This window comes from Salmo salar, chromosome ssa11 (assembly GCF_905237065.1).
Source record: "Salmo salar chromosome ssa11, Ssal_v3.1, whole genome shotgun sequence".
NCBI lineage: Eukaryota > Metazoa > Chordata > Actinopteri > Salmoniformes > Salmonidae > Salmo > Salmo salar.
In genome coordinates, this window is record NC_059452.1 from 86,629,521 (window position 1) to 86,653,684 (window position 24,164).

Below are 24,164 nucleotides of genomic sequence, written 5' to 3' on the forward strand. Positions count from 1 at the left end.
CAGAGGTAACTAGGACCAGCTGCCTCCAATTGGAGATCAACCCCCCCAAAAAAACATAGAAATAGAAAAACACAAAACACCCCGTCACGCCCTGACCTACTCTACCATAGAAAATCACATCTTACTATGGTCAGGACGTGTAGAGCAAGGTTTCCCAAACTCGGTCCTGGAGCCCCCTCTTGATGCACGTTTTAGTTGTTGCCCTAGCACTACACAGCGGATTCAAATAACCAACTTATCATCAAGCTTTGATTATTTGAATCAGGTGTGTAGTGCTAGGGCAAAAAACAAATTGTGCACCCAGGTTGGGCCCCAGGACCAAGTTTGGAAAACCCTGCTGTAGAGAACAATATTTGGGTCCTTTTTGAATTATAATCTCCTTGCCTCCCTCTTTCTTAACTTCTGAATCTCTCTCTATCTAAATAGAGAGAGATTCAGTGACACTGTTGTGAGTTTCTCAATCTGTTTATTCAGTTTCATCTGTTACTCAGTTTATCTTCCACACTGTCTAAAAGATAAATAAATCCCAGAGTAAAACTGGAGGTGATTCATAGAATGACTGGCATGTAGGTCACAACCAGATATAGGAAACGACAGACAGTGAACACCAACAGGTGACAACCAGATAGATTAAACTCAAAATGCATTGCATGAGTCACGACTTGAAAATATGTGGTGGTTTTAGCAGGGGAAAGCAATTCAACAAGTCATACATTGCACTGAAGGAGCTATCTGAACGATGTTGTGTGGTGATTCTGGGTCTATACAGAAAAAGCAGGTTCCTCTGTGGACCTTAATGGCAACTGCTACTGGGAAGGTGCTCGTGCTCAGGGTTCCAGGGGCTCCTGGCGAAACAGTCCGCAGCCTTCCTGTCACACTCGCAGATGAACATCTCACAGGCGTCATTGTTGCCTGAGGTTGTGAGAGAAAGAACAATAAGGAGGGTATAGTAAGAGAATAAAATGGAAAGAGCAAGGTAAAGTGTACTGTGGGCAGCACTGTATGTAACGTAGTATAAAGCTAATCATTGTGGTGTATGCTACTCACTCTTGCAAGTGACCTTTCTGAGGTTCTCGTCACAGTCGTAGGCATAGGATTCAGTGTAAGGGTTGTCAATGATGGGCCAACATTCATCATGCTGCATGGCATCAGAGTAGCACAGGTCATGGACCTCACAGCACCTGTAGGATGACACCATAGAACACACCAACTCTGAGACAAACTCATACTTACACATTCACACTGGCAAAACTTTGGCCAGAACTTTGGTGGCGGCAGCAATAAGCAACAAAGAACCCAAACTTTCAAGCAAAACATGAATTGATGTCAAGTCAACAGAGATTCATTAGTGGTCGGGATAGTGTGTAGACTGTAGTGGTTTCAGCCCTATTGACATATAACCCTTGTCCCTTGACCCTTAACCCCTGACCTTTCCAGTTCGTCCACAGGGGTACCAGAGCCTCCCTTGCCACAGTAGCAGCCGTAGTCCGCATAGTCAAGGATGGGCCAGCTATCAGGCACAGTGCAGAGGATCATGTTTCTGAACTGCCACAGGGCCCTGTAGTTAAGGTTAGTTGTCTGGGCTGTAAGAAAAGTTTGAGTTTATTGATTTCTTGCTCACATAAAACTGAAGAAATACAGAATTTACACAGGCTAATAAAAAAATTGCTAGAAAAAGACAACACTCACTTAAATACATAAATGGCATGCATAGAATACAACACACTTAAAACATTACTGGGAAAATAAGCAAAGATGGAAATGCTAAAATGTGATTGTTCAAGATTAATATAAAGACTGAGCCAGATCAGATGAGTACGCTAATCCTGCGTTTAGACGAGGGACACAAAAACGTTCAGTCAGCATTGCGGGATAAGAATGCAAGAAAGCAAGCCAGCACGACAGCACAGATAGAACAATGAGACAGATATTTCACCGGATGTACAAATGTGAAGCAACTACTTGGCGTTTCCACTCACTACCAAATATGGTAGTGAGAGGAAGCCCAGTGGCCGGCAGTGGGAGAAGCTGGATTTTGGCAGACATTCTGCAAATTTTCTTATTGATGAATAATTTGATCTCAATATAGTTTTCTGTTCCCAAAACTAAAATATTTTACGAACAGAGTGGACTAAGTTTTGTAGACTTTACCCTTGCCAAAGTTTTTTTTTGAAATTGCGTTGTTTAGAGGAATACCAAGGTGAATTTTAGTTATTGCACACGCGACTTCAGAGTAGGCGTTCTCTAACAGAAATATGCAAATGTATACTAGAACGCGCCAATAGGATCTTGCTAGCTCGTGCATGGCTCTGCCCACCTCCTTGCTTGTTCCGCCCACTATGACTATTTGTTCCCATTTGAAATGATAGGCTGTGGTTTGTCTTGGTTTGTTATAAAAAATCTTTGACGACAATATGCGTTGCTATGGTGATTTCAGTAAACAAACAGTGCAAATCAACATCTGATAGAATATATCTTTGCCGTATCGTTGTTTTCTAAGTCTGGCGGCAAATCCTGTATACCGTAGCGGCTGACAACATTCCCCTCCATTTTGTCATTTAAAACAATTACATCCTGTTTGCCGTTTACCTCGTTCCATGTAAACTCAGCATAATATTAGTCAAATCTGTGTATGTAAATATACGTACAAATCTGTTAACAATTGATCCCTTTTCAGTTTACGACATATTCACAAATATTGGATTATGCTAACGAGTATGATGATGGAGACCTATCATGACAAAATGCAATTGAAACTATTGCAGGTAAATTTGCCCGATTTATAATTAGACTGTATACAGCTGTGACTCACCAACAGAGAGGCGCAAAGCAACAATGAATACTGCTTGGAGGGAGTTCATGTTGCTAGCCAACGACAAGTGAATTCATAGACCTAAACCTCTGCATTGAGGTCTATTTATACTACCTGTAACTCAGTGACCTTGAGGCTCTTTCCCAGACAAACCTGGGGTCTCCCATATCTGCATGCTGCGCAGGTACAGAATAAATCGGAGCACTTAACATATGTGGCAACATATACAGGGGCACATGGAAAGTCCCACTTTCTGGTGCTCTGGTGTATTGGATTTCATGTACATTAAATAAAGTTGGTGTTCCATTACATGTAATTATCTTATGTCATTAATGTCTGTTATGACTACTCATAGTAAAATGTGCATTCTGAAATTGTGTTGACATTGAGACAGATTAGTGCACAAATATGACTTTCTTGGAGCACATTATACAGTACGCATTCCCAGAAAATGTGCAGTGTTTGATATTCCATATAGTTGTGTATACAGTATAGTGACAATAGCAAATATGTGCTTCCATGTGTGTGTGCACGATGCTCAGCATATGGAAAACCATACATTTTATTAAGGTCACAGAATTGTGTATATGCAAAATAATTGGCAAAAACACATGACCAAAAGTATGTAGACACCTGCTTGTCCAACATCTCATTCATAAATCATTAATATGGAGTTGGTCCCCCCTTTTCTGCTATAACAGCCTCCACTCTTGTGGGAAGACTTTCCACTAGAAGTTGGAACATTGCTGCAGGGACTTGCTTCCATTCAGCCACAAGAGCATTAGTGAGGTCGGGCACTGATGTTGGGCTATTAGACCTGGCTCACAGATCGCGCTTGTGCTCTGGGGCTTTGTCATGCTGAAACAGGAAAGGTCATTCCCTAAATTTTTGCCACAAAGTTGAAAACAGCCCCAGACCATTATTCCTCCTCCACCAAACTTTACAGTTGGGACTATGCATTGGGGCAGGTAGCGTTCTCCTGGTACCCGTCAAACCCAGATTCGTCCGTCCAACTGCCAGATGGTGAAGCAGGGCAGAAATTTCACAAACTGACTTGTAGGACAACATTTGTAAATAAGAATTTGTTCTCTATTTAACTAGGCAAGTCAGTTAAGGTTAAATAACCCAAAAAATAATTTCAATATTTGTTTTCTTCTCAAAAAGATAGAGGTCAAAATAGTTGGCACACCTGTTTTCAATACCTTTCAATAGTTATTGCGAGGATAACGGCACAGAGCCTTTTTGTAATATGTTTTATGAGATTGGAGAACACATTGGGAAAGGGAAAGGAGATACCTAGTCAGTTGTCCAACTGAATGTACTCTACCGTACAAAAGTTTGGGGTCACTTAGAAATGTCCTAGTTTTTGAAAGAAAATCGAATTTGTTGTCCATTAAAATGACATCAAATTGATCAGAAATACAGCGTAGACATTGTTAATGTTGTAAATGACTATTGTAGCTGGAAACGGCTGATTTTAAATGGAATATCTACAGTGAGGGAAAAAAGTATTTGATCCCCTGCTGATTTTGTACGTTTGCCCACTGACAAAGAAATTATCAGTCTATAATTTTAATGGTAGGTTTATTTGAACAGTGAGAGACAGAATAATAAAAAAATATTTAAAAAACGCATGTCAAAAATGTTATAAATTGATTTGCATTTTAATAAGGAAAATAAGTATTTGACCACCTCTCAATCAGAAAGATTTCTGGCTCCCAGGTGTCTTCTATACAGGTAACGAGCTGAGATTAGAAGCACACTCTTAAAAGGGAGTGCTCCTAATCTCAGCTTGTTACCTGTATAAAAGACACCTGTCCACAGAAGCAATCAATCAATCAGATTCCAAACTCTCCACCATGGCCAAGACCAAAGAGCTCTCCAAGGATGTCAGGGACAAGATTGTAGACCTAAACGGCTGGAATGGGCTACAAGACCATCGCCAAGCAGCTTGGTGAGAAGGCGACAACAGTTGGTGCGATTATTAGCAAATGGAAGAAACACAAAAGAACTGTCAATCTCCCTCGGCCTGGGGCTCCATGCAAGATCTCACCTCGTGGAGTTGCAATGATCATGAGAACAGTGAGGAATCAGCCCAGAACTACACGGGAGGATCTTGTCAATGATCTCAAGGCAGCTGGGACCATAGTCACCAAGAAAACAATTGGTAACACACAACGCCGTGAAGGACTGAAATCCTGCAGAGCCCACAAGGTCCCCCTGCTCAAGAAAGCACATATACATGCCTGTCTGAAGTTTGCCAATGAACATCTGAATGATTCAGAGGCCAACTGGGTGAAAGTGTTGTGGTCAGATGAGACCAAAATGGAGCTCTTTGGCATCAACTCAAAGTGTTTGGAGGAGGAGGAATGATGCGTATGACCCCAAGAACACCATCCCCATTGTCAAACATGGAGGTGGAAACATTATGCTTTGGAGGTGTTTTTCTGCTAAGGGGACAGGACAACTTCACCGCATCAAAGGGACGATGGACGGGGCCATGTACCGACAAATCTTGGGTGAGAACCTCCTTTCCTCAGCCAGGGCATTGAAAATGGGTCGTGGATGGGTATTCCAGCATGACAATGACCCAAAACACACGGCCAAGGCAACAAAGGAGTGGCTCAAAATGAAGGACATTAAGGTCCTGGAGTGGCCTAGCTATTCTCCAGACCTTAATCCCATAGAAAATCTGTGGAGGGAGCTGAAGGTTCGAGTTGCCAAATGTCAGCCTCGAAACCTTCATGACTTGGATAAGATCTGCAAAGAGGAGTGGGACAAAATCCCTCCCGAGATGTGTGCAAACCTGGTGGCCAACTACAAGAAACGTCTGACCTCTGATTGCCAACAAGGGTTTTGCCACAAAGTACTAAGTCATGTTTTGCAGAGGGGTCAAATACTTGTTTCCCTCATTAAAATGCAAATCACTTTATAACATTTTTGACGTGTTGTTCTGGATTTTTTGTTGTTGTTATTCTGTCTCTCACTGTTCAAATAAACTTACCATTAAAATTATAGACTGATCATTTCTTTGTCAGTGGGCATGTCTTCACTATTAATCTAAAATGTAGAATAGTAAAAATAAAGAAAACCCCTTGAATGAGTAGGTGTGTCCAAACTTTTGACTGGTACTGTATATACAGGTACAACGGTGTAGGCTGTGCTGTGTGAAGCAGTGGTGTCTGTGGTGGGAAGGCAGAGGCTGAGAAGCCACAGGCCTCTGGTCAGACAGGCTTATACAGCCACAGGCCTCTAGCCAGATAGGCTTATAGAGCATAGAGCCACACGCCTCTGGTCAGACAGGCTTATACAGCCACAGGCCTCTTATCAGATAGGCTTATACAGCCACAGGCCTCTGGCCAGATAGGCTTATACATCAGGGTGGTGACATACTTCTTCTTGTAGCGATGAATCGCACTAAGCACCATCACACCATCCTGAGAGGAGAAAGAGAGAAAAACTCCATTAGCACATACTTGACATTTCCCTTTACCTCTCCAAAAGCAACTCTTCTGGGATTCATTCTGTTCCATCTTGCAGACTTTGAATCAATCTACTAATGCTTCATGGCTTTTATTTAATCTTTCTGATCTCTCTCTGGTCTTACCTTAATGGACAGGGAGTAGAGGTGATTGAGCATGACATGGTTGGGTTCTGGAAGCAATGCAGGATCACACTGATGAGGGAAAGCGAAAACATCTTACTCCAGTGCATGCACATTACTGTCAATGACATGAACAGCTCTGTCATGTCTTCATCATTGATATTCCTATGAGGGTTTGGATTCAGTTGTTGTCATCTTGTACTCAGAGATTCCTGTGTGCTTGTTTAGGATGACCTGTAGCAGGTGAGGTGGCAGAATGGGCAGAGACTTAAACTTATCTTCCTGCTTGGGAATGTAGGGTCCTGCTGGTACGGTCCGGGAGGGGAGCTGGACAGGTCTAACTCACAAACAGATGGTAAATACAATGCGAGATTGAACACCAAGATTTGTGTAGTTAATATTTTGCTATTACCAGTTACCATCTAACTTTCTAGCATCATGGAGACATTTTCCAATACAGTAGCATAACTTGGTTACACTCATTAGTGTTAAGCAGAGCCTGTATTTAGAGAGTTTTGGCCAACTCTTAGAATGTTGTTCTAATTCTAGACATTCAGTTACATAGCATGAAATATTAATGGGGTACTAACATGGCTGCCATAGAATGTTAGATGCATCATTAACGCAGAAAGCAGTCGTGGGTGACCCAGGACCGACGTCATCACCAACCGGAATGCCAGTACTCCCCGATGCTTCATGTGTTGGCTGCTGCATTCTATCACGGGACGACGCTGGAGAGGCGAAGCAGGTACGGGGAGTCAAACATTTAATAGGGAACGGACATAGAACGAGACAGGAACAGCATCAGCAAACGGGTAACAAAGACATAACAATCAATGCAGCAGCGGGGAACAGAGCTGGGGAACTGGGGCATTATGGACATAGAAATGTGGGCACACATGACATCCAAAGACTACACATAACGTTAGCTAGCTAGCTACAGTGCCGTGAAAAAGTATTTGCCCCTTTCTGATTTTCTCTATATTTGCCTGTTTTTCACACTGAATGTTATCAGATATTCAACCAAAACCTAATATTAGATAAAGGAAACCTAAGTAAACAACACATGGATACGCATTTCATTTATTTAATTAGCAAAGTTATAAAATACCCAATACCCCAGTGTAAAAAAGTAATAACACTCAATAACTGGTTGTGCCACCTTTAGCTGCAATGACTGCAACTAAACGCTTTCTTGTAGTTGTTGATCATTCTCTCATATCGCTGTGAAGGAATTTTGGCCCACTCTTCCATGCAGAACTGCTTTACCTCAGAGACATTTGTGGGTCTTCGCACATGAACTGCTCGTTTCAGGTACTGCTACATCTCAATTGGGTTTAGGTCTGGACTTTGACTAGGCCATTCCAAAAAGTTTATATTTGCTGCTTTTCAGCCATTCTGATGTAAAATTTATTGTGTGTTTTGGATCACTCTCTTGCTGCATGGTTGCCTATAAATGGTCAGTGAAACGCCCCTAATTAATATTCATCCATACTGACTGCATGACGATAATGACGGCAAATCCCAACAGAAAGGCTAAAAAACGAAATTTCACCCAGTGTGAAATGGAAGTTCTTGTAGGGGAGGTTGATGCAAGAAAAAATATATTGTTTGGTGGACACAGTGTGGGCATTACAAATGCCAAAAAGGCGTTAGAGTGGCAGCATGTAGCGGACGCTGTGAATGCTGCTGGCTCAGAAGGTCAGACCCTCTCAGAAATAAAAAAGAAGTGGAGGCTTCTCCAGCCCCCGTGTCCTCACAGATGCAGTCCTGCAAACGCAGAGACACCATCAACGCTATTAACGAGGTTTCCAAGGAGTTGCAGTGGGAAAGGCACAGCTTGGTTTCTGCGGGTGCTTCTCTGTAAAGCTGGGCCCACTACAGCACAGAGATCCAAGAGAACAGCTCTTGGTAATCGGAACCGGCTCATAAGCCACTCATCATCGGACAGAAAATCTGTCTGTTCTCTGAAAATCCGCTCTCTCTGAATTCTTCCATTCGCCAAATCTTCCAACAGTGCCAAAGCAGCCATTGTGTGTCATTACTCATTGTAATTGCATGCCTTTTTATACCCACCCATTTGATTGTCAAAGCTACCCAATTGCGTAACACCTTCGGGTGTGGTAATTACCTTGATTGTAATTGACAATGACAGGGCCATTATCACATCGACAGTTCTGTGCAACGAACATATGATAACAATATATGAAACTGTGCACTCGTATTTGTACATGTCGGTAGGGGTGAAGTGACTATGCATAGATAATAAACAGCGAGTAGCAGCAGTGTACAAAACAAATTCAGGAGGTTGGGGGCATTAGCTATTCAATGTAATAGTCCGGTGGCCATTTGATGAATTGTTCAGCAGTCTTATGGCTTGGGGGTAGAAGCTGTTAGCCTCTATGGGCTAGGTGGGACGCTAGCGTCCCCCCCGTGGTGCACTCCATCAACAGCAGGTGCATTTCAAGAGTGGCAAATTTGAAACCAAATAAATGTCAAAATTCAAATTTTTCAAACATACAACTATCTTACACCCTTTTAAAGATAAACATCTCCTTAATCTAACCACGTTGTCCGATTTCAAAAAGGTTTTACGGCGAAAGCATAAAGTTAGATTATGTTAGGAGAGTACATTGACAATAGCTGTGTGTAATGTTTTGTCAATTCAAAGACAGGGTCACCAAAACCATAAAACCAGCTAAAATGATGCACTAACCTTTTACAATCTCCATCAGATGACACTCCTAGGACATTATGTTAGACAATGCATGCATTTTTAGTTCTATCAAGTTCATATTTATATCCAAAAACAGCGTTTTACTATGGCATTGATGTTGAGGAAATCGTTTCCCTCCAATAACCGGCAGTCAAGTCAGCACCACAAATTAAATAATTAAAATTAGAAAACATTGGTAAAATATTATATTGTCATTTAAAGAATTATAGATTTACATCTCTTGAACGCAATCAACTTGCCAGATTTAAAAATAACCTTACTGGGAAATCACACTTTGCAATAATCTGAGCACTGCGCCCAGAAAAATATGCTTTGCTATACAGACAAACGGCCATGTTGGAGAGATCTAAAATACTATGTAAATAATCCATTACCTTTGATTCTCTTCATCAGATGTCACTTCCCGAAATCCCAGGTCCATAACGAATGTAGTTTTGTTCAAAAAAGCTCATCATTTATATCCAAAAAGATCCGTGTTGTTAGCACATGATCTAAGCCAGCCGGACTTCTCGTCATGAACGAGGGGAAAAAATATATTTACGTTTGTTCAAACATGTCAAACGTTGTATAGCATAAATCATTAGTGCCTTTTTTAACCAGAACATGAATAATATTCAAGGTGGACGAATGCATTCTCTTTTATAACGTATTGGAACGAGGGTACCCAACATGAACTCGCGCGCCAGAGTCTAATCGGCCATCACCGTTCCATGGCTCTTGTTCGGTCAGATCTCACAGTAAAAGACTCAAAACACTTTGTAAAGGCTGGTGACATCTAGTGGAAGCAATAGGAAGTGCCAAAACATTAATCAACCCCTGTGTGTTTCAATGGCATAGGCTTAAAGGTAATTCAACACATCAGGTATCCACTTCCTGTCAGAAAATGTCTCAGGGTTTTGCCTGCCAAATGAGTTCTGTTATACTCACAGACACCATTCAAACAGTTTTAGAAACTTTAGGGTGTTTTCTATCCATATATAATAAGTATATGCATATTCTAGTTACTGGGTAGGATTAGTAACCAGATTAAATCGGGTACGTTTTTTTATCCAGCCGTGAAAATACTGCCCCCTAGCCCCAACAGGTTAAGGAGCCTTTTGGTCCTAGACTTGGTGCTCCAGTACCGCTTGCCGTGCGGTAGCAGAGAAAACAATCTATGACTTAGGTGACTGGACTCTCTGACAATTTTATGGGCTTTCCTCTTACACCGCCTATTATATAGGTCCTGGATTGCAGGAAGCTTGGCCCCAGTGATGTACTGGGCCATACGCACTACCCTCTGTTACGCCTTATGGTCAGATGCCGAGTAGTTGCCATACCAGGCGCTGATGCAACCGGTCAGGATGCTCTCAATGGTGCAGCTGTAGAACCTTTTTAAGGATCTGGGGACCCATACCAAATCTTTTCAGTCTCCTGAGGGGGAAAAGGTTTTGTTGTGCCCCCATCACGACTGTCTTGGTGTGTTTGAACCATGATAGATTGTTGGTGATGTGGACACCAAGGAACTCTCGACCCACTCCACTACAGCTCTGTTGATGTTAATGGACGACTGTTCAGCCCGCCTTTTCCTGTAGTTCACTATCAGCTCCTTTGTCTTGCTCACATTGAGGGAGAGGTTGTTGTCCTGGCACCGCACTGCCAGTTCTATGACCTCCTCCCTATAGGCTGTCTCATCGTTGTCGGTGATCAGGCCTACCACTGTTGTGTCATCAGCAAACTTAATGGTATTGGAGTTGTGTTTGGCTAGGCAGTCGTGGGTGAACAGGGATTACAGGAGGGGACTAAGTACACACCCCCGAGGGGCCCCAGTGTTGAGGATCAGCGTGGCAGACGTGTTGTTGCCTACCCTTACCACCTGATGGCGACCCATCAGGAAGTCCAGGATCCAGTTGCAGAGGGAGGTGTTTAGTCCCAGGGTCCTTAGCTAAGTGATGAGCTTTGTCGGCACATGGTGTTTAACGCTGAGCTGTAGTCAATGAACAGCATTCTCACATAGGTGTTCCTTTTGACCAGGTGGGAAAGGGCATTGTGTAGTGCGATTGAGATTGCGTCGTCTGTGGATCTGTTGGGGCGGTATGCAAATTGGAGTGGGTCTAGGGTATCCGGGAGGATGCTGTTGTTGTGAGCCTTGACCAGCCTTTCACAGCACTTCATGGCTACCGACGTGAGTGCTACGGGGCGGTAATCATTTAGGCAGGTTACCTTCGCTTCCTTGGGCACAGGGACTATGATGGTTTACTTGAAACATGTAGGTATTAAAGACAGTCAGAGAGAGGTTGAAAATGTCAGTGAAGACACTTACTAGTTAGTCCGCGCATGCTTTGAGTACACGTCCTGATAATCCATCTGGCCCCGTGGCTTTGAGAATGTTGACCTGTTTAAAGGTCTTGCTCACATCAGCTTCCGAGAGCGTTATCACTCAGTCATCCAGAATAGCTGGTGCTCTCGTGCATGCTTCAGTGTTGCTTGCCTCGAAGCGAGCATAAAAGACATTTAGCTCGTCTGGTGGGGTCGCGTCACTGGTAAGCTTGCATCTGGGTTTCCCTTTGTAGTACGTAATAGTTTTCAAGCCCTGCAACATCCGGCAGTAGGATTCAATCTTAATCCTGTATTGACGCTTTGCTTGTTTGATGGTTCGTCTGAGGGCATAGCGGGATTTCTTATATTTGTCCAGACTTGTGTCTCGCTCCTTGAAAGCGGCAGCTTTAGCCTTTAGCTTGATTCGAATGTTGCCTGTAATCCACGGCTTCTGGTTGGGATATGTACGTACGGTCACTGTGGGGATGACGTCGTCGATGCACTAATTGATGAAGCCGATGACTGAGGTGGTATACTCCTCAATGCCATTGGATGAATCCCGGAATATATTACAGTCTGTTCTAGCAAAACAGTCCTGTAGCGCAGCATCCGCGCCATCTGACCACTTCCGTATTGAGCGAGTCACTGATACTTCCTGCTTTAGTTTTTGCTTGTAAGCAGGAAGCAGGAGGATATAATTATGGTCGGATTTGCCAAATGGATGGCGGTGTAGCGCTTTGTATGCATTTCTGCTTGGACATGCTGGTAAAAATGGGGTAAAACTGATTTAAGTTTTCCGCTTCTGGGTGAGCATTTTCTTGTTTGCTTATGGCCTTATAGAGTTGGTTGAGTGCGCTCTTAGTGCCAGCATCAGTCTGTAGTGGTAGATGGCTACTAATAATATAGATGAGAGCACTAAATAAACTTCAGTTAGTGCTAAATACGGCTGCTAGAATCCTGACTAGAACCAAAAAATGTGATCATATTACTCCAGTGCTAGCCTCCCTACACTGGCTTCCTGTTAAGGCAAGGGCTGATTTCAAGGTTTTACTGCTAACCTACAAAGCATTACATGGGCTTGCTCCTACCTATCTTTCCGATTTGGTCCTGCCGTACATACCTACACGTACGCTACGGTCACAAGACGCGGGCCTCCTAATTGTTCCTAGAATTTCTAAGCAAACAGCTGGAGGCAGGGCTTTCTCCTATAGAGCTCCATTTTTATGGAATAGTCTGCCTACCCATGTGAGAGACGCAGACTCAGTCTCAACCTTTAAGTCTTTACTGAAGACACATCTCTTCAGTAGGTCCTATGATTAACCTGTTATGGATAGGGGGCAGTATTTTCACGGCCGGATAAAAAACGTACCCAATTTAATCTGTTTATTACTCCTGCCCAGAAACTAGAATATGCATATAATTGTTTGATTTGGATAGGAAACACCCTAAAGTTTCTAAAACTGTTTGAATGGTGTCTGTGAGTATAACAGAACTCATATGGCAGGCCAAAACCTGAGAAGATTCCAAACAGGAAGTGCCCTCTCTGACCATTTCTTGGCCTTCTTTAGCCTCTTTATTGAAAACAGAGGATCTCTGCTGTAACGTGACACTTTCTAAGGCTCCCATAGGCTCTCAGAGGGCGCCAGAACGTTGAATGATGACTTTGCAGTCCATGGCTGAAAAACAGTAGCGCATTTGGATAGTGGTCGATCTGAGAACAATGAGACGGGCGCGCGCGTGCACGTGAAGAGTCCATTTTACATTTTCAGTCTTTGAACGAAAACAACGACTCCCGGTCGGAATATTATCGCTATTTTACGCGAAAAATCGCATAAAAATTTATTTTAAACAGCGTTTGACATGCTTCGAAGTACGGTAATGGAATATTTTGAATTTTTTTGTCACGATACGCGCGGGCGCGTCACCCTTCGTTACCCTTCGTTACCCTTCGGATAGTGTCTTGAACACACGAACAAAACGCCGCTATTTGGATATAACTATGGATTATTTGGAACCAAACCAAAATTTGTTGTTGAAGTAGAAGTCCTGGGAGTGCATTCTGACGAAGAACAGCAAAGGTAATCCAATTTTCCTTATAGTTAATCTGAGTTTGGTGAGTACCAAACTTGGTGGGTGTCAAAATAGCTAGCCTGTGATGGCCGGGCTATCTACTCAGAATATTGCAAAATGTGCTTTCACCCAAAAGCTATTTTAAAATCGGACACCGCGATTGCATAAAGGAGTTCTGTATCTATAATTCTTAAAATAATTGTTATGTTTTTTGTGAACGTTTATCGTGAGTAATTTAGTAAATTCACCGGAAGTGTTCGGTGGGAATGCTAATGTAAAAAGCTGTTTTTTTATATAAATATGAACTTGATTGAACAAAACATGCATGTATTGTATAACATAATGTCCTAGGAGTGTCATCTGATGAAGATCATCAAAGGTTAGTGCTGCATTTAGCTGTGGTTTTGGTTTTTGTGACATTATATGCTAGCTTGAAAAATGGGTGTCTGATTATTTCTGGCTGGGTACTCTCCTGACATAATCTAATGTTTTGCTTTTTGAAATCGGACAGTGTGGTTAGATAAAGGAGAGTCTTGTCTTTAAAATGGTGTAAAATAGTCATATGTTTGAAAAATTGAAGTTTTCAGATTTTCGAGGAGTTTGTATTTCGCGCCACACCCTATCATTGGATATTGGAGCGGTGTTCCGCTAGCGGAATGTCTAGATGTAAGAAGTTAAGTGTAGTCTGGCCCAGGGGTGTGAAGGTGAACGGAAAGGCTGGAGCAACGAACCGCCCTTGCTGTCTCTGCCTGGCCGGTTTCCCCTCTCTCCACTGGGATTCTCTGCCTCAACCCCTATTACGGCTGGGTCACTGGCTGAGTCACTGGCTTACTGGTGTTCTTCCATGCCGTCCCTGGGAGGGGTGCGTCACTTGAGTGGGTTGAGTCACTGACGTGGTCTTCCTGTCTGGGTTGGCGCCCCCCTTGGGCTGTGCCGTGGCGGAGATCTTTGTGGGCTATACTCGGCCTTGTCCCGGGATGGTATGTTGGTGGTTGGAGATATCCCTCCAGTGGTGTGGAGGCTGTGCTTTGGCAAAGTGGGTGGGGTTATATCCTACCTGTTTGGCCCTGTCCGGGGGTTTCATCGGATGGGGCCACAGTGTCTCCTGACCCCTCCTGTCGCAGCCTCCAGTATTTATGCTGCAGTAGTTTATGTGTCGGGGGGCTAGGGTCAGTCTGGAGTATTTCTCTTGTCTTTTCCGGTGTCCTGTGTGAATTTAAATATGCTCTCTCTAATTCTCTCTTTCTCTCTCTCTTTCTTTCTTCCTTTCTTTCTCTCTCTCGGAGGACCTGAGCCCTAGGACCATGCCTCAGGACTACCTGGCTTGATGAATGGTGTCTGTGAGTATAACAGAACTCATATGGCAGGCCAAAACCTGAGAAGATTCCAAACAGGAAGTGCCCTCTCTGACCATTTCTTGGCCTTCTTTAGCCTCTTTATTGAAAACAGAGGATCTCTGCTGTAACGTGACACTTTCTAAGGCTCCCATAGGCTCTCAGAGGGCGCCAGAACGTTGAATGATGACTTTGCAGTCCATGGCTGAAAAACAGTAGCGCATTTGGATAGTGGTCGATCTGAGAACAATGAGACGGGCGCGCGCGTGCACGTGAAGAGTCCATTTTACATTTTCAGTCTTTGAACGAAAACAACGACTCCCGGTCGGAATATTATCGCTATTTTACGCGAAAAATCGCATAAAAATTTATTTTAAACAGCGTTTGACATGCTTCGAAGTACGGTAATGGAATATTTTGAATTTTTTTGTCACGATACGCGCGGGCGCGTCACCCTTCGTTACCCTTCGTTACCCTTCGGATAGTGTCTTGAACACACGAACAAAACGCCGCTATTTGGATATAACTATGGATTATTTGGAACCAAACCAAAATTTGTTGTTGAAGTAGAAGTCCTGGGAGTGCATTCTGACGAAGAACAGCAAAGGTAATCCAATTTTCCTTATAGTTAATCTGAGTTTGGTGAGTACCAAACTTGGTGGGTGTCAAAATAGCTAGCCTGTGATGGCCGGGCTATCTACTCAGAATATTGCAAAATGTGCTTTCACCCAAAAGCTATTTTAAAATCGGACACCGCGATTGCATAAAGGAGTTCTGTATCTATAATTCTTAAAATAATTGTTATGTTTTTTGTGAACGTTTATCGTGAGTAATTTAGTAAATTCACCGGAAGTGTTCGGTGGGAATGCTAATGTAAAAAGCTGTTTTTTTATATAAATATGAACTTGATTGAACAAAACATGCATGTATTGTATAACATAATGTCCTAGGAGTGTCATCTGATGAAGATCATCAAAGGTTAGTGCTGCATTTAGCTGTGGTTTTGGTTTTTGTGACATTATATGCTAGCTTGAAAAATGGGTGTCTGATTATTTCTGGCTGGGTACTCTCCTGACATAATCTAATGTTTTGCTTTTTGAAATCGGACAGTGTGGTTAGATAAAGGAGAGTCTTGTCTTTAAAATGGTGTAAAATAGTCATATGTTTGAAAAATTGAAGTTTTCAGATTTTCGAGGAGTTTGTATTTCGCGCCACACCCTATCATTGGATATTGGAGCGGTATTCCGCTAGCGGAATGTCTAGATGTAAGAAGTTAAGTGTAGTCTGGCCCAGGGGTGTGAAGGTGAACGGAAAGGCTGGAGCAACGAACCGCCCTTGCTGTCTCTGCCTGGCCGGTTTCCCCTCTCTCCACTGGGATTCTCTGCCTCAACCCCTATTACGGCTGGGTCACTGGCTGAGTCACTGGCTTACTGGTGTTCTTCCATGCCGTCCCTGGGAGGGGTGCGTCACTTGAGTGGGTTGAGTCACTGACGTGGTCTTCCTGTCTGGGTTGGCGCCCCCCCTTGGGCTGTGCCGTGGCGGAGATCTTTGTGGGCTATACTCGGCCTTGTCCCGGGATGGTATGTTGGTGGTTGGAGATATCCCTCCAGTGGTGTGGAGGCTGTGCTTTGGCAAAGTGGGTGGGGTTATATCCTACCTGTTTGGCCCTGTCCGGGGGTTTCATCGGATGGGGCCACAGTGTCTCCTGACCCCTCCTGTCACAGCCTCCAGTATTTATGCTGCAGTAGTTTATGTGTCGGGGGGCTAGGGTCAGTCTGGAGTATTTCTCTTGTCTTTTCCGGTGTCCTGTGTGAATTTAAATATGCTCTCTCTAATTCTCTCTTTCTCTCTCTCTTTCTTTCTTCCTTTCTTTCTCTCTCTCGGAGGACCTGAGCCCTAGGACCATGCCTCAGGACTACCTGGCTTGATGACTCCTTGCTGTCCCCAGTTCACCTGGCTGTGCTGCTGCTACAGTTCCAACTGTTCTGCCTGCAGCTATGGAACCCTGACCTGTTCACCGGACGTGCTACCTGTCCCAGACCTGCTGTCCCAGACCTGCTGGAACCCTGTCCTATTCACCGGACGTGCTACCTGTCCCAGACCTGCTGTTTTCAACTCTCTAGAGACAGCAGGAGCGGTAGAGATACTCTCAAAGATCGGCTATGAAAAAGCCAACTGACACTTACTCTTGTGTTACTGACTTGTTGCACCCTCGACAACTACTATGATTATTATTATTTGACCATGCTGGTCATTTATGAACATTTGAACATCTAGGCCATGTGCTGTTATAACCTCCACCCGGCACAGCCAGAAGAGGACTGGCCACCCCTCATAGCCTGGTTCCTCTCTAGGTTCTTCCTAGGTTTTGGCCTTTCTAGGGAGTTTTTCCTAGCCACCGTGCCTCTACACCTGCATTGCTATTTGGGGTTTTAGGCTGGATTTCTGTACAGCACTTTGAGATATCAGCTGATGTAAGAAGGGCTATATAAATAAATTTGATTTGATTTGATGAGAACTCTTGGTAGGTAGTGTGGTCTACAGCTTATCATAAGGTACTCTACCTCAGCAATACCTCGAGATTTCTTTAATATTAGACATCGCGCACCAGCTGTTATTCACAAAAAGACACACACCCCCACCCCTCGTCTTACCAGACGCAGCTTCTCTGTTCTGCGGGTGCATTGAAAATCCCTCCAGGTCTATATTGTCTGTGTCGTCGTTCAGCCACGACTCGGTGAAAAATAAGATATTACAGTTCTTAATGTCACTTTTGGTAGGCTAATCGTAAGTCATTCATTTTATTTTCCAATGATTGCATGTTAGCAAGTAGAATTGATGGCAATGGGAGTTTCAAAAGGCAGCCTGATCTGTGTCCTCTTTTCTTCACGCAACTGACATGGACCTGGGCCTGTTCCCGGGAGAGCAGTCTCTTTCTTGTCGGACTCGTTAAAGGAAAAAGCTTCTTCCAGTCCGTGGTGAGTGATCACAGTTCTGATGTCCAGAAGTTATTTTCAGTCATAAGAGACAGCAGCAGCAACATTATGTACAAAATAAGTAAAAAAAAAAACAATTACAAACAAAGCAAAAGAAATGAACGGAAGGCCATCCTCTTTGGTGCCATTTTAATATTTGAGGGGGTTCTTTTGCAAAAACAAATATCTGTTTGTATTTATTATCCTAAATCATGTTTTGTGTGTTTTTTTGTGTGCCTTCCAGGGAACTCTTAATAATATATAATACGTGACAGGTAATATTTAGATTTATTTTACACAATGGTATCAATTTCAAAGCGTTTCTCGAGTTTCATCCTTCTGCCTTCAGAGTCGCAGTTCCTCATTTCTCCAGTTTATGCGCGTACGTATGGGTCAAAGTGTCCTTAGAGGACCGCACATTCTCCCGTCAAGTTACTTTTTTATAAATCCCAAAGTTTGTTTAGAAAGTGGCTTATGCCTTCTTTTGTGCTTACGCAACGTTTATAAATGAGGCCCCTGGTCTTCCAGGTCATTTCAATTAAAAATTAAAAAACGAAGTGACTACGGCACTAAAGGACCAAGGTTGCCTACCCCTGCAGTAGGTAGGGCTAGAGTGAGTGACGCTACCACCTCCCTCTACGGCTATACAATTATCTGGTTAACGTTGACAATAAGCACATCAACTAAGAAACACAGTTTGTATTGTAGCAACCCGCACAGACAGTTGTGTGTTATGAGTTATGCTGTTTGTTGTGTTGTACTTAGCAGTAACCAGTGTTCGCGGGGTCCGACACGCCAGTCAACCTGCTATCTGCCAACCACAGGAATGCCTGGAATGTTCCGGTGCCGAGCATCTTTGTGGTTGGTGGAGCGGCGTGGGGGGGTGGAGCACCGCATGCTTAGCCATTGTTGTCTCTCTTTACGTGTGGTCTTAACAAGAGATGGGTCATCGTTGTTTGATATGATTTTCCTTGGTTGGTTTATTTGGCGTGGGCTACGGCCAAACAGTAGCCTGTGTTGAGTTTGGTTAATAAACCGGGAATTCGTAAACGCAATCCTCTGTCTGGACATTTGTCCATTTATCATCTAGCCAGGCCATTACAGTATACTCCCACCAAAATCATACCTTTAGAATTGATGTTAGCTTACACCATTAAATTGCTTGTTTCTTTTATTTAACCATTTTCCAACATTCTGTTGTTCACAAAACAATCTTCGCGTAATTCCCGAGTGCCCCGACTTCTTTCTTCCTTGACTTTCAGGGTGTGCAGTGTCACTTTCTTACCAGAAGGTGGTAGTGTCGACCTGTAATGGGCCATCGGTCTCTGAAATATCTAGATTTCTAAGACGATAATTTAGTTAGACTATCCCAGCTAAATGCTGATATAGACATTATTTCAAACATAGTCACATAACAATGTCCCTATGCTTGTGTTTTTTATGCATGTCCTTTAAATCACCTTTAGAGTGAGGATGACAGGCAGTCAGACAAACAAGAATTGTCACTTATCATCCTGTTGCTTTTAAACTTCTGATATTGTTTTTCCAACATCCTACAGCTCTCAGCAGCTGTGAATTATCACACAGCCTCCGCACTCTCTCCGCTAGCCGTCCCACCCTGAGTGACTGGCTCTAGCTGCACTGTCTGGTGTCTCCCTGTCTTCAGTCTGTCTGGGTATCAGGAGAGCTGTAGGGGAGACTGCAGATCATTCTGTGCTTGTTTCATCCTCTCCTTCTCTACATATCCAGTGTCCCTCCATAATACACAAACGGATATACACACTCATCCACGCACAGACATAGACACTCTCGTATAGGTCAGGTTTAGTTGGAAACACTCATCCACACACAAAAAGATTCTCTCATATGCACATCGACATCCTCCCACACAGAAAGATGCACACCCTCCAGTATTACTTGCACAGGGAGTGTGTTTCCTTCCTGTGTCACATAATGAGCCCCTGGGATGCTGGGTTGTGATGCACCAGGGATGCTGTGTTGTGATGGACACTAGGAGGCTAATTTTCACCAAACTATCTAAAAACAGAGCAATTAAACAAGACACCTTCATATGGAATGTGGTGACATCCATGATAATAGGTTTACCCATATATACTGAACAAAAACATAAATGCAACATGTAATGTGTTGGTTTCATGTTTCATGAGCTGAAATAAAACATCCCAGAAATGTTCCATACGTACAAAAAGCTTCAAATTTTGTCCACAAATATGTTTATCCCTGTTAGTGAGCATTTCTTCTTCGCCAAGATAATCCATTCACCTGAAAGGTGTGGCATATCAGGAAGCTGATTAAATAGCATGATCATTATACAGGTGCACCTTGTGCTGGGGACAAAAGGCCACTCAAAAATGTATAATTTTGACACCAAACACAATGCCACAGATGTCTCAGGTTTTGAGGGAGTGTACAATTGACATGCTGACTGCAGGAATGTCCTCCAGAGCTGTTAACAGAGAATTGAATGTTCATTTCTCTACCATATGTCATTTTAGAGAATTTGCCAGCACATCCAACTGGCCTCAAAACCGCAGACCACTTGTAGCCACGCCAGCCCAGGACCCCTACATCTGGCATCTTCACCTACGGGATCGTCTGAGACTGCCACCTGGACAGCTGATGAAACTGAGGAGTCTTTCTGTCTGTAATAAAGCCCTTTTGTGGGAAAAAACTCCTTATGATTGGCTGAGCCTGGCGCCCAAGTGGGTGGGCCTGGTACCCAAGTGGGTGGGCCATGGCGGGCCATGGCTGCGCCAACTAATTAATTTATTTCAATTGACTGATTTCATTATACAGTTGAAGTTGGAAGTTTACATACACTTAGGTTGAAGTCATTAAAACTCGTTTTTCAACCACTCCACACATTTCTTGTTAAAAAACTATAGCTTAAGTCAGTTAGGACATATACTTTGTGCGTGACACAAGTAATTTTTCCAACAATTGTTTACAGACAGATTATTTCACTTATAATTCACTGTATCACAATTCCAGTGGGTCAGAAGTTTACATACACTAAGTTGACTGTGCCTTTAAACAGCTTGGAAAACTCCAGAAAATTATGTCATGGCTTTAGAAGCTTCTGATAGGCTAATTGACATCATTTGAGTCAATTGGAGGTGTACCTGTGGATGTATTTCAAGGCCAACCTTCAAACTCAGTGCCTCTTTGCTTGACATCATGCGAAAATCAAAAGAAATCAGCCAAGACCTCAGAAAAAAATGGTAGGCCTCCACAAGTCTGGTTCATCCTTGGGAGCAATTTCCAAACGCCTGAAGGTATCACGTTCATCTGTACAAACAATAGTAAGCAAGTATAAACACCAGGGGACCACGCAGCCGTCATACCGCTCAGGAAGGAGACGCGTTCTGTCTCCTAGAGATGAACGTACTTTGGTGCGAAAAGTGCAAATCAATCCCAGAACCACAGCAAAGGACCTTGTGAATATGCTGGAGGAAACCGGTACAAAATTATCTATATCCACAGTAAAACGAGTCCTATGTCAGCATAACCTGAAAGGCCGTTCAGCAAGGAAGAAGCCACTGCTCCAAAACCGCCATAAAAAAAGCCAGACTACAGTTTGCAACTGCATATGGGGACAAAGATCGTACTTTTTAGAGAAATGTCCTCTGGTCTGATGAAACAAAAATAAAACTGTTTGACCATAATGACCATTGTTATGTTTGGAGGAAAAAGGGGGAGGCTTGCAAGCCCGAAGAACATCATCCCAACCGTGAAGCACGGGGGTGGCAGCATCATGTTGTGGCGGTGCTTTGCTGCAGGAGGGACTGGTGCACTTCACAAAATAGATGGCATCATGAGGTAGTAAAATTATGTGGATATATTGAAGCAACATCTCAAGACATCAGTCAGGAAGTTAAAGCTTGGTCGCACATGGGTCTTCCAAATGAACAATGACCTCAAGCATACTTCCAAAGTTGTGGAAAAATGGCTTAAGGACAACAAAGTCAAGGTATTGGAGTGGCCATCACAAAGCCCTGACCTCAATCCTGTACAAAATGTGTGGGCAGAACTGAAAAGGTGTGTGCGAGCAAGGAGGCCTACAAACCTGACTCAGTTACACCAGCTCTGTCAGGAGGAATGGGCCAAAATTCACCCAACTTATAGTGGAAAGCTTGTGGAAGGCTACCTGAAATGTTTGACCCAAGTTAAACAATTTAAAGGCAATGCTACCAAATACTAATTGAGTGTATGTGAACTTCTGACCCACTGGGAATGTGATGAAAGAAATAAAAGCTGAAATAAATCATTCTCTCTACTATTATTCTGACATTTCACATTCTTAAAATAAAGTGGTGATCCTAACTGACCTAAGACAGGGAATTGTTACTAGGATTAAATGTCAGGAATTGTGAAAAATTGAGTTTAAATGCATTTGGCCAAGGTGTATGTAAACTTCCGACTTCAACTGTATCTCTCCATCGACAGTGAGAATGATTTACAGATATTTCCGCCAGGTGTAACTGCAGAGAAAGTACCCTTCAACTCCATGGAAAAGCACTGGCAGAGCCTACTTTATCTTTGTTTGTTTTAAAGGTGAGAGTTGAGGGGTGTGCTGAGCTGAAGCATGGTTTACGGGAAATGGGTGTGTGACTTGAGGGGAGTGAAAGTGAAAGGAGTTGTGCGGTGAGGATATAAAGCTGTGCCTGGACCACAGTAGCCCATTTATCTGCAGATCCTTGTTTAAAATATAAGACATAGACAGAGAACAACTAAGACAGGATGTCCTTACAGTTGGCTGCACTTCTTCTGTTGACATCAGTCCTCTGGAGCCATGCAGCAGGTGAGATCCTCTCTTCCACTGCAGAGCTACTGTTATTAACTACTTTTACTCCAAGTTGTTATCATAGTAACTACTATAATAACGTCTTGGTTACATGATGCTGTGTCTTGATCACTAGTTGTTATTATTATCTGTGGAACTGAATACGCTCTTCGTCTTCTTAAGAGAATGTTGAAATGTAATTTTAGTAGAATGCCATACACAGAGAGAATACACAAAGATACACAGAGGGGATAGTCTAACCTGTGTTTGTGTGTGTGTGTGTGTGTGTGTGTGTCTGCAGCAAACACAGATGAAGCAATGGACTGCTGCTTGACAACAACCGATGCCAAGCTTCCCCGCAGAGTGGTGAAGTCATTCAGTATCCAGACAGTCAGTGGAGGATGTCGGATACATGCCACTGTGTAAGCAACATTAATCATTCCACACACTTGTACAATAGGTTGCCAAATGTAACACATCACCCTAACCACAAGTTAATATTTTCTGGCTGTGTGTGACTGCATTGTTGGAACTATGTCTGATCTAAGTCACTTCTGCCAACAGGTTTGTCACGAGGAAGAATCTTAGACTGTGTGCTCCTCCTGCCAAAAATAACAACTGGGTGACCAAACTCATCAAGCAACTGAAGAGGAAATCGCAGAATGGAAAGGCCAGAAAAGGGAAAAATGGTGGGATTCTATCTTAAAGTGTGATGCAATCCACATTAAGCAATTCTATTAATTATAGAAGCATAAAAGGTTTCATGGTCCCCACCCATTTTCTTCCATCAACGGTGAAGTTCCACCCGTGTCTGTATTAAACTGTTTCTCCGTGTGCATTATTTCTCCTCAGGCAAGAACAGTAGACACTGAAAGACTGTGGGTGATCCCTGAACATGGAGCTCCAGAACACGTTGTGCAAGAAGATTTTCCAGGCTGATACCTGAAACAATAATCAGCAGTTGGACACATTTTGTCAATGGCATTTTAAAGTTAGTTCTCATTGTAGGGTGGATGCACTGTGATACTGTTGAATCGATTGAATTCTCCCAGTTGCCATTTTTCTTTTTGACCAACACTGTTTCATGTGTACTTCATGTACTGCAGAGAAAACACTGCATATTTTCTAACCTTTCTCACAGTCACTTTAAGTCACTATAAGCTGGATTTTGTATTGTATAGATACATTTTATGTAAATAAAGTGTTTTTTTAAGAAATATTGTGTTTTTCATCTCAGTATTGATGATGTATAAATGTTGTCCAGTTAAAGACTTGTCCATGGTTTTTACATTGTACAACATTATTGGGAGTAGTTAGTAGTTAGTAGTTCAATTTCCAAGTTATTCACATCCATTCATAAAACACAATGAGGAACTCCAGCCAGTTGTCTCTGGTGTCAGTAGAGCAGGTTCTAACATCATCAAGGGATAGGTACAGGGAAACATCTGAGTTATAGTCTGTGTTAAACATTGTATGAACCTACATACCTACATACTTAGGGCTGAGCCGGTGCAAGAAATATTTTCTCTG

The 24,164-nt window shown here is 43.0% G+C and overlaps 2 protein-coding genes and 1 pseudogene across 3 annotated transcripts; 1 reads left to right on the forward strand and 2 right to left on the reverse strand.

The window, feature by feature from the left end:
* Positions 1–367: 367 nt before the first annotated feature.
* Positions 368–2,967, reverse strand: LOC106563359 (phospholipase A2, minor isoenzyme). Of its 2 annotated transcripts, none has more exons than XM_014128862.2 (4): positions 2,813–2,967; positions 1,430–1,583; positions 1,048–1,181; positions 368–912 (listed from the first exon to the last, which is right to left on the reverse strand). In XM_014128862.2, exons 1-4 carry the CDS (start codon positions 2,859–2,861, stop codon positions 794–796), a joined length of 456 nt encoding a protein of 151 aa, XP_013984337.1. In that variant the 5' UTR covers positions 2,862–2,967; the 3' UTR covers positions 368–793. The 2 variants fall into 2 exon arrangements, with proteins under 2 accessions (XP_013984337.1, XP_013984338.1); XM_014128863.2 differs by lacking the exon at positions 2,813–2,967 and adding an exon at positions 1,690–1,911.
* Positions 2,968–6,117: 3,150 nt separating this feature from the next.
* On the reverse strand, positions 6,118–8,207 carry LOC106563336 (5'-AMP-activated protein kinase subunit beta-1-like; annotated as a pseudogene).
* A 14,192-nt stretch (positions 8,208–22,399) lies between these two features.
* LOC106563358 (C-C motif chemokine 19) lies at positions 22,400–23,845 on the forward strand. Its single transcript, XM_014128861.2, has 4 exons — positions 22,400–22,652; positions 22,936–23,056; positions 23,199–23,323; positions 23,487–23,845. Exons 1-4 carry the CDS (start codon positions 22,592–22,594, stop codon positions 23,504–23,506), a joined length of 327 nt encoding a protein of 108 aa, XP_013984336.1. The 5' UTR covers positions 22,400–22,591; the 3' UTR covers positions 23,507–23,845.
* Positions 23,846–24,164: the final 319 nt, after the last annotated feature.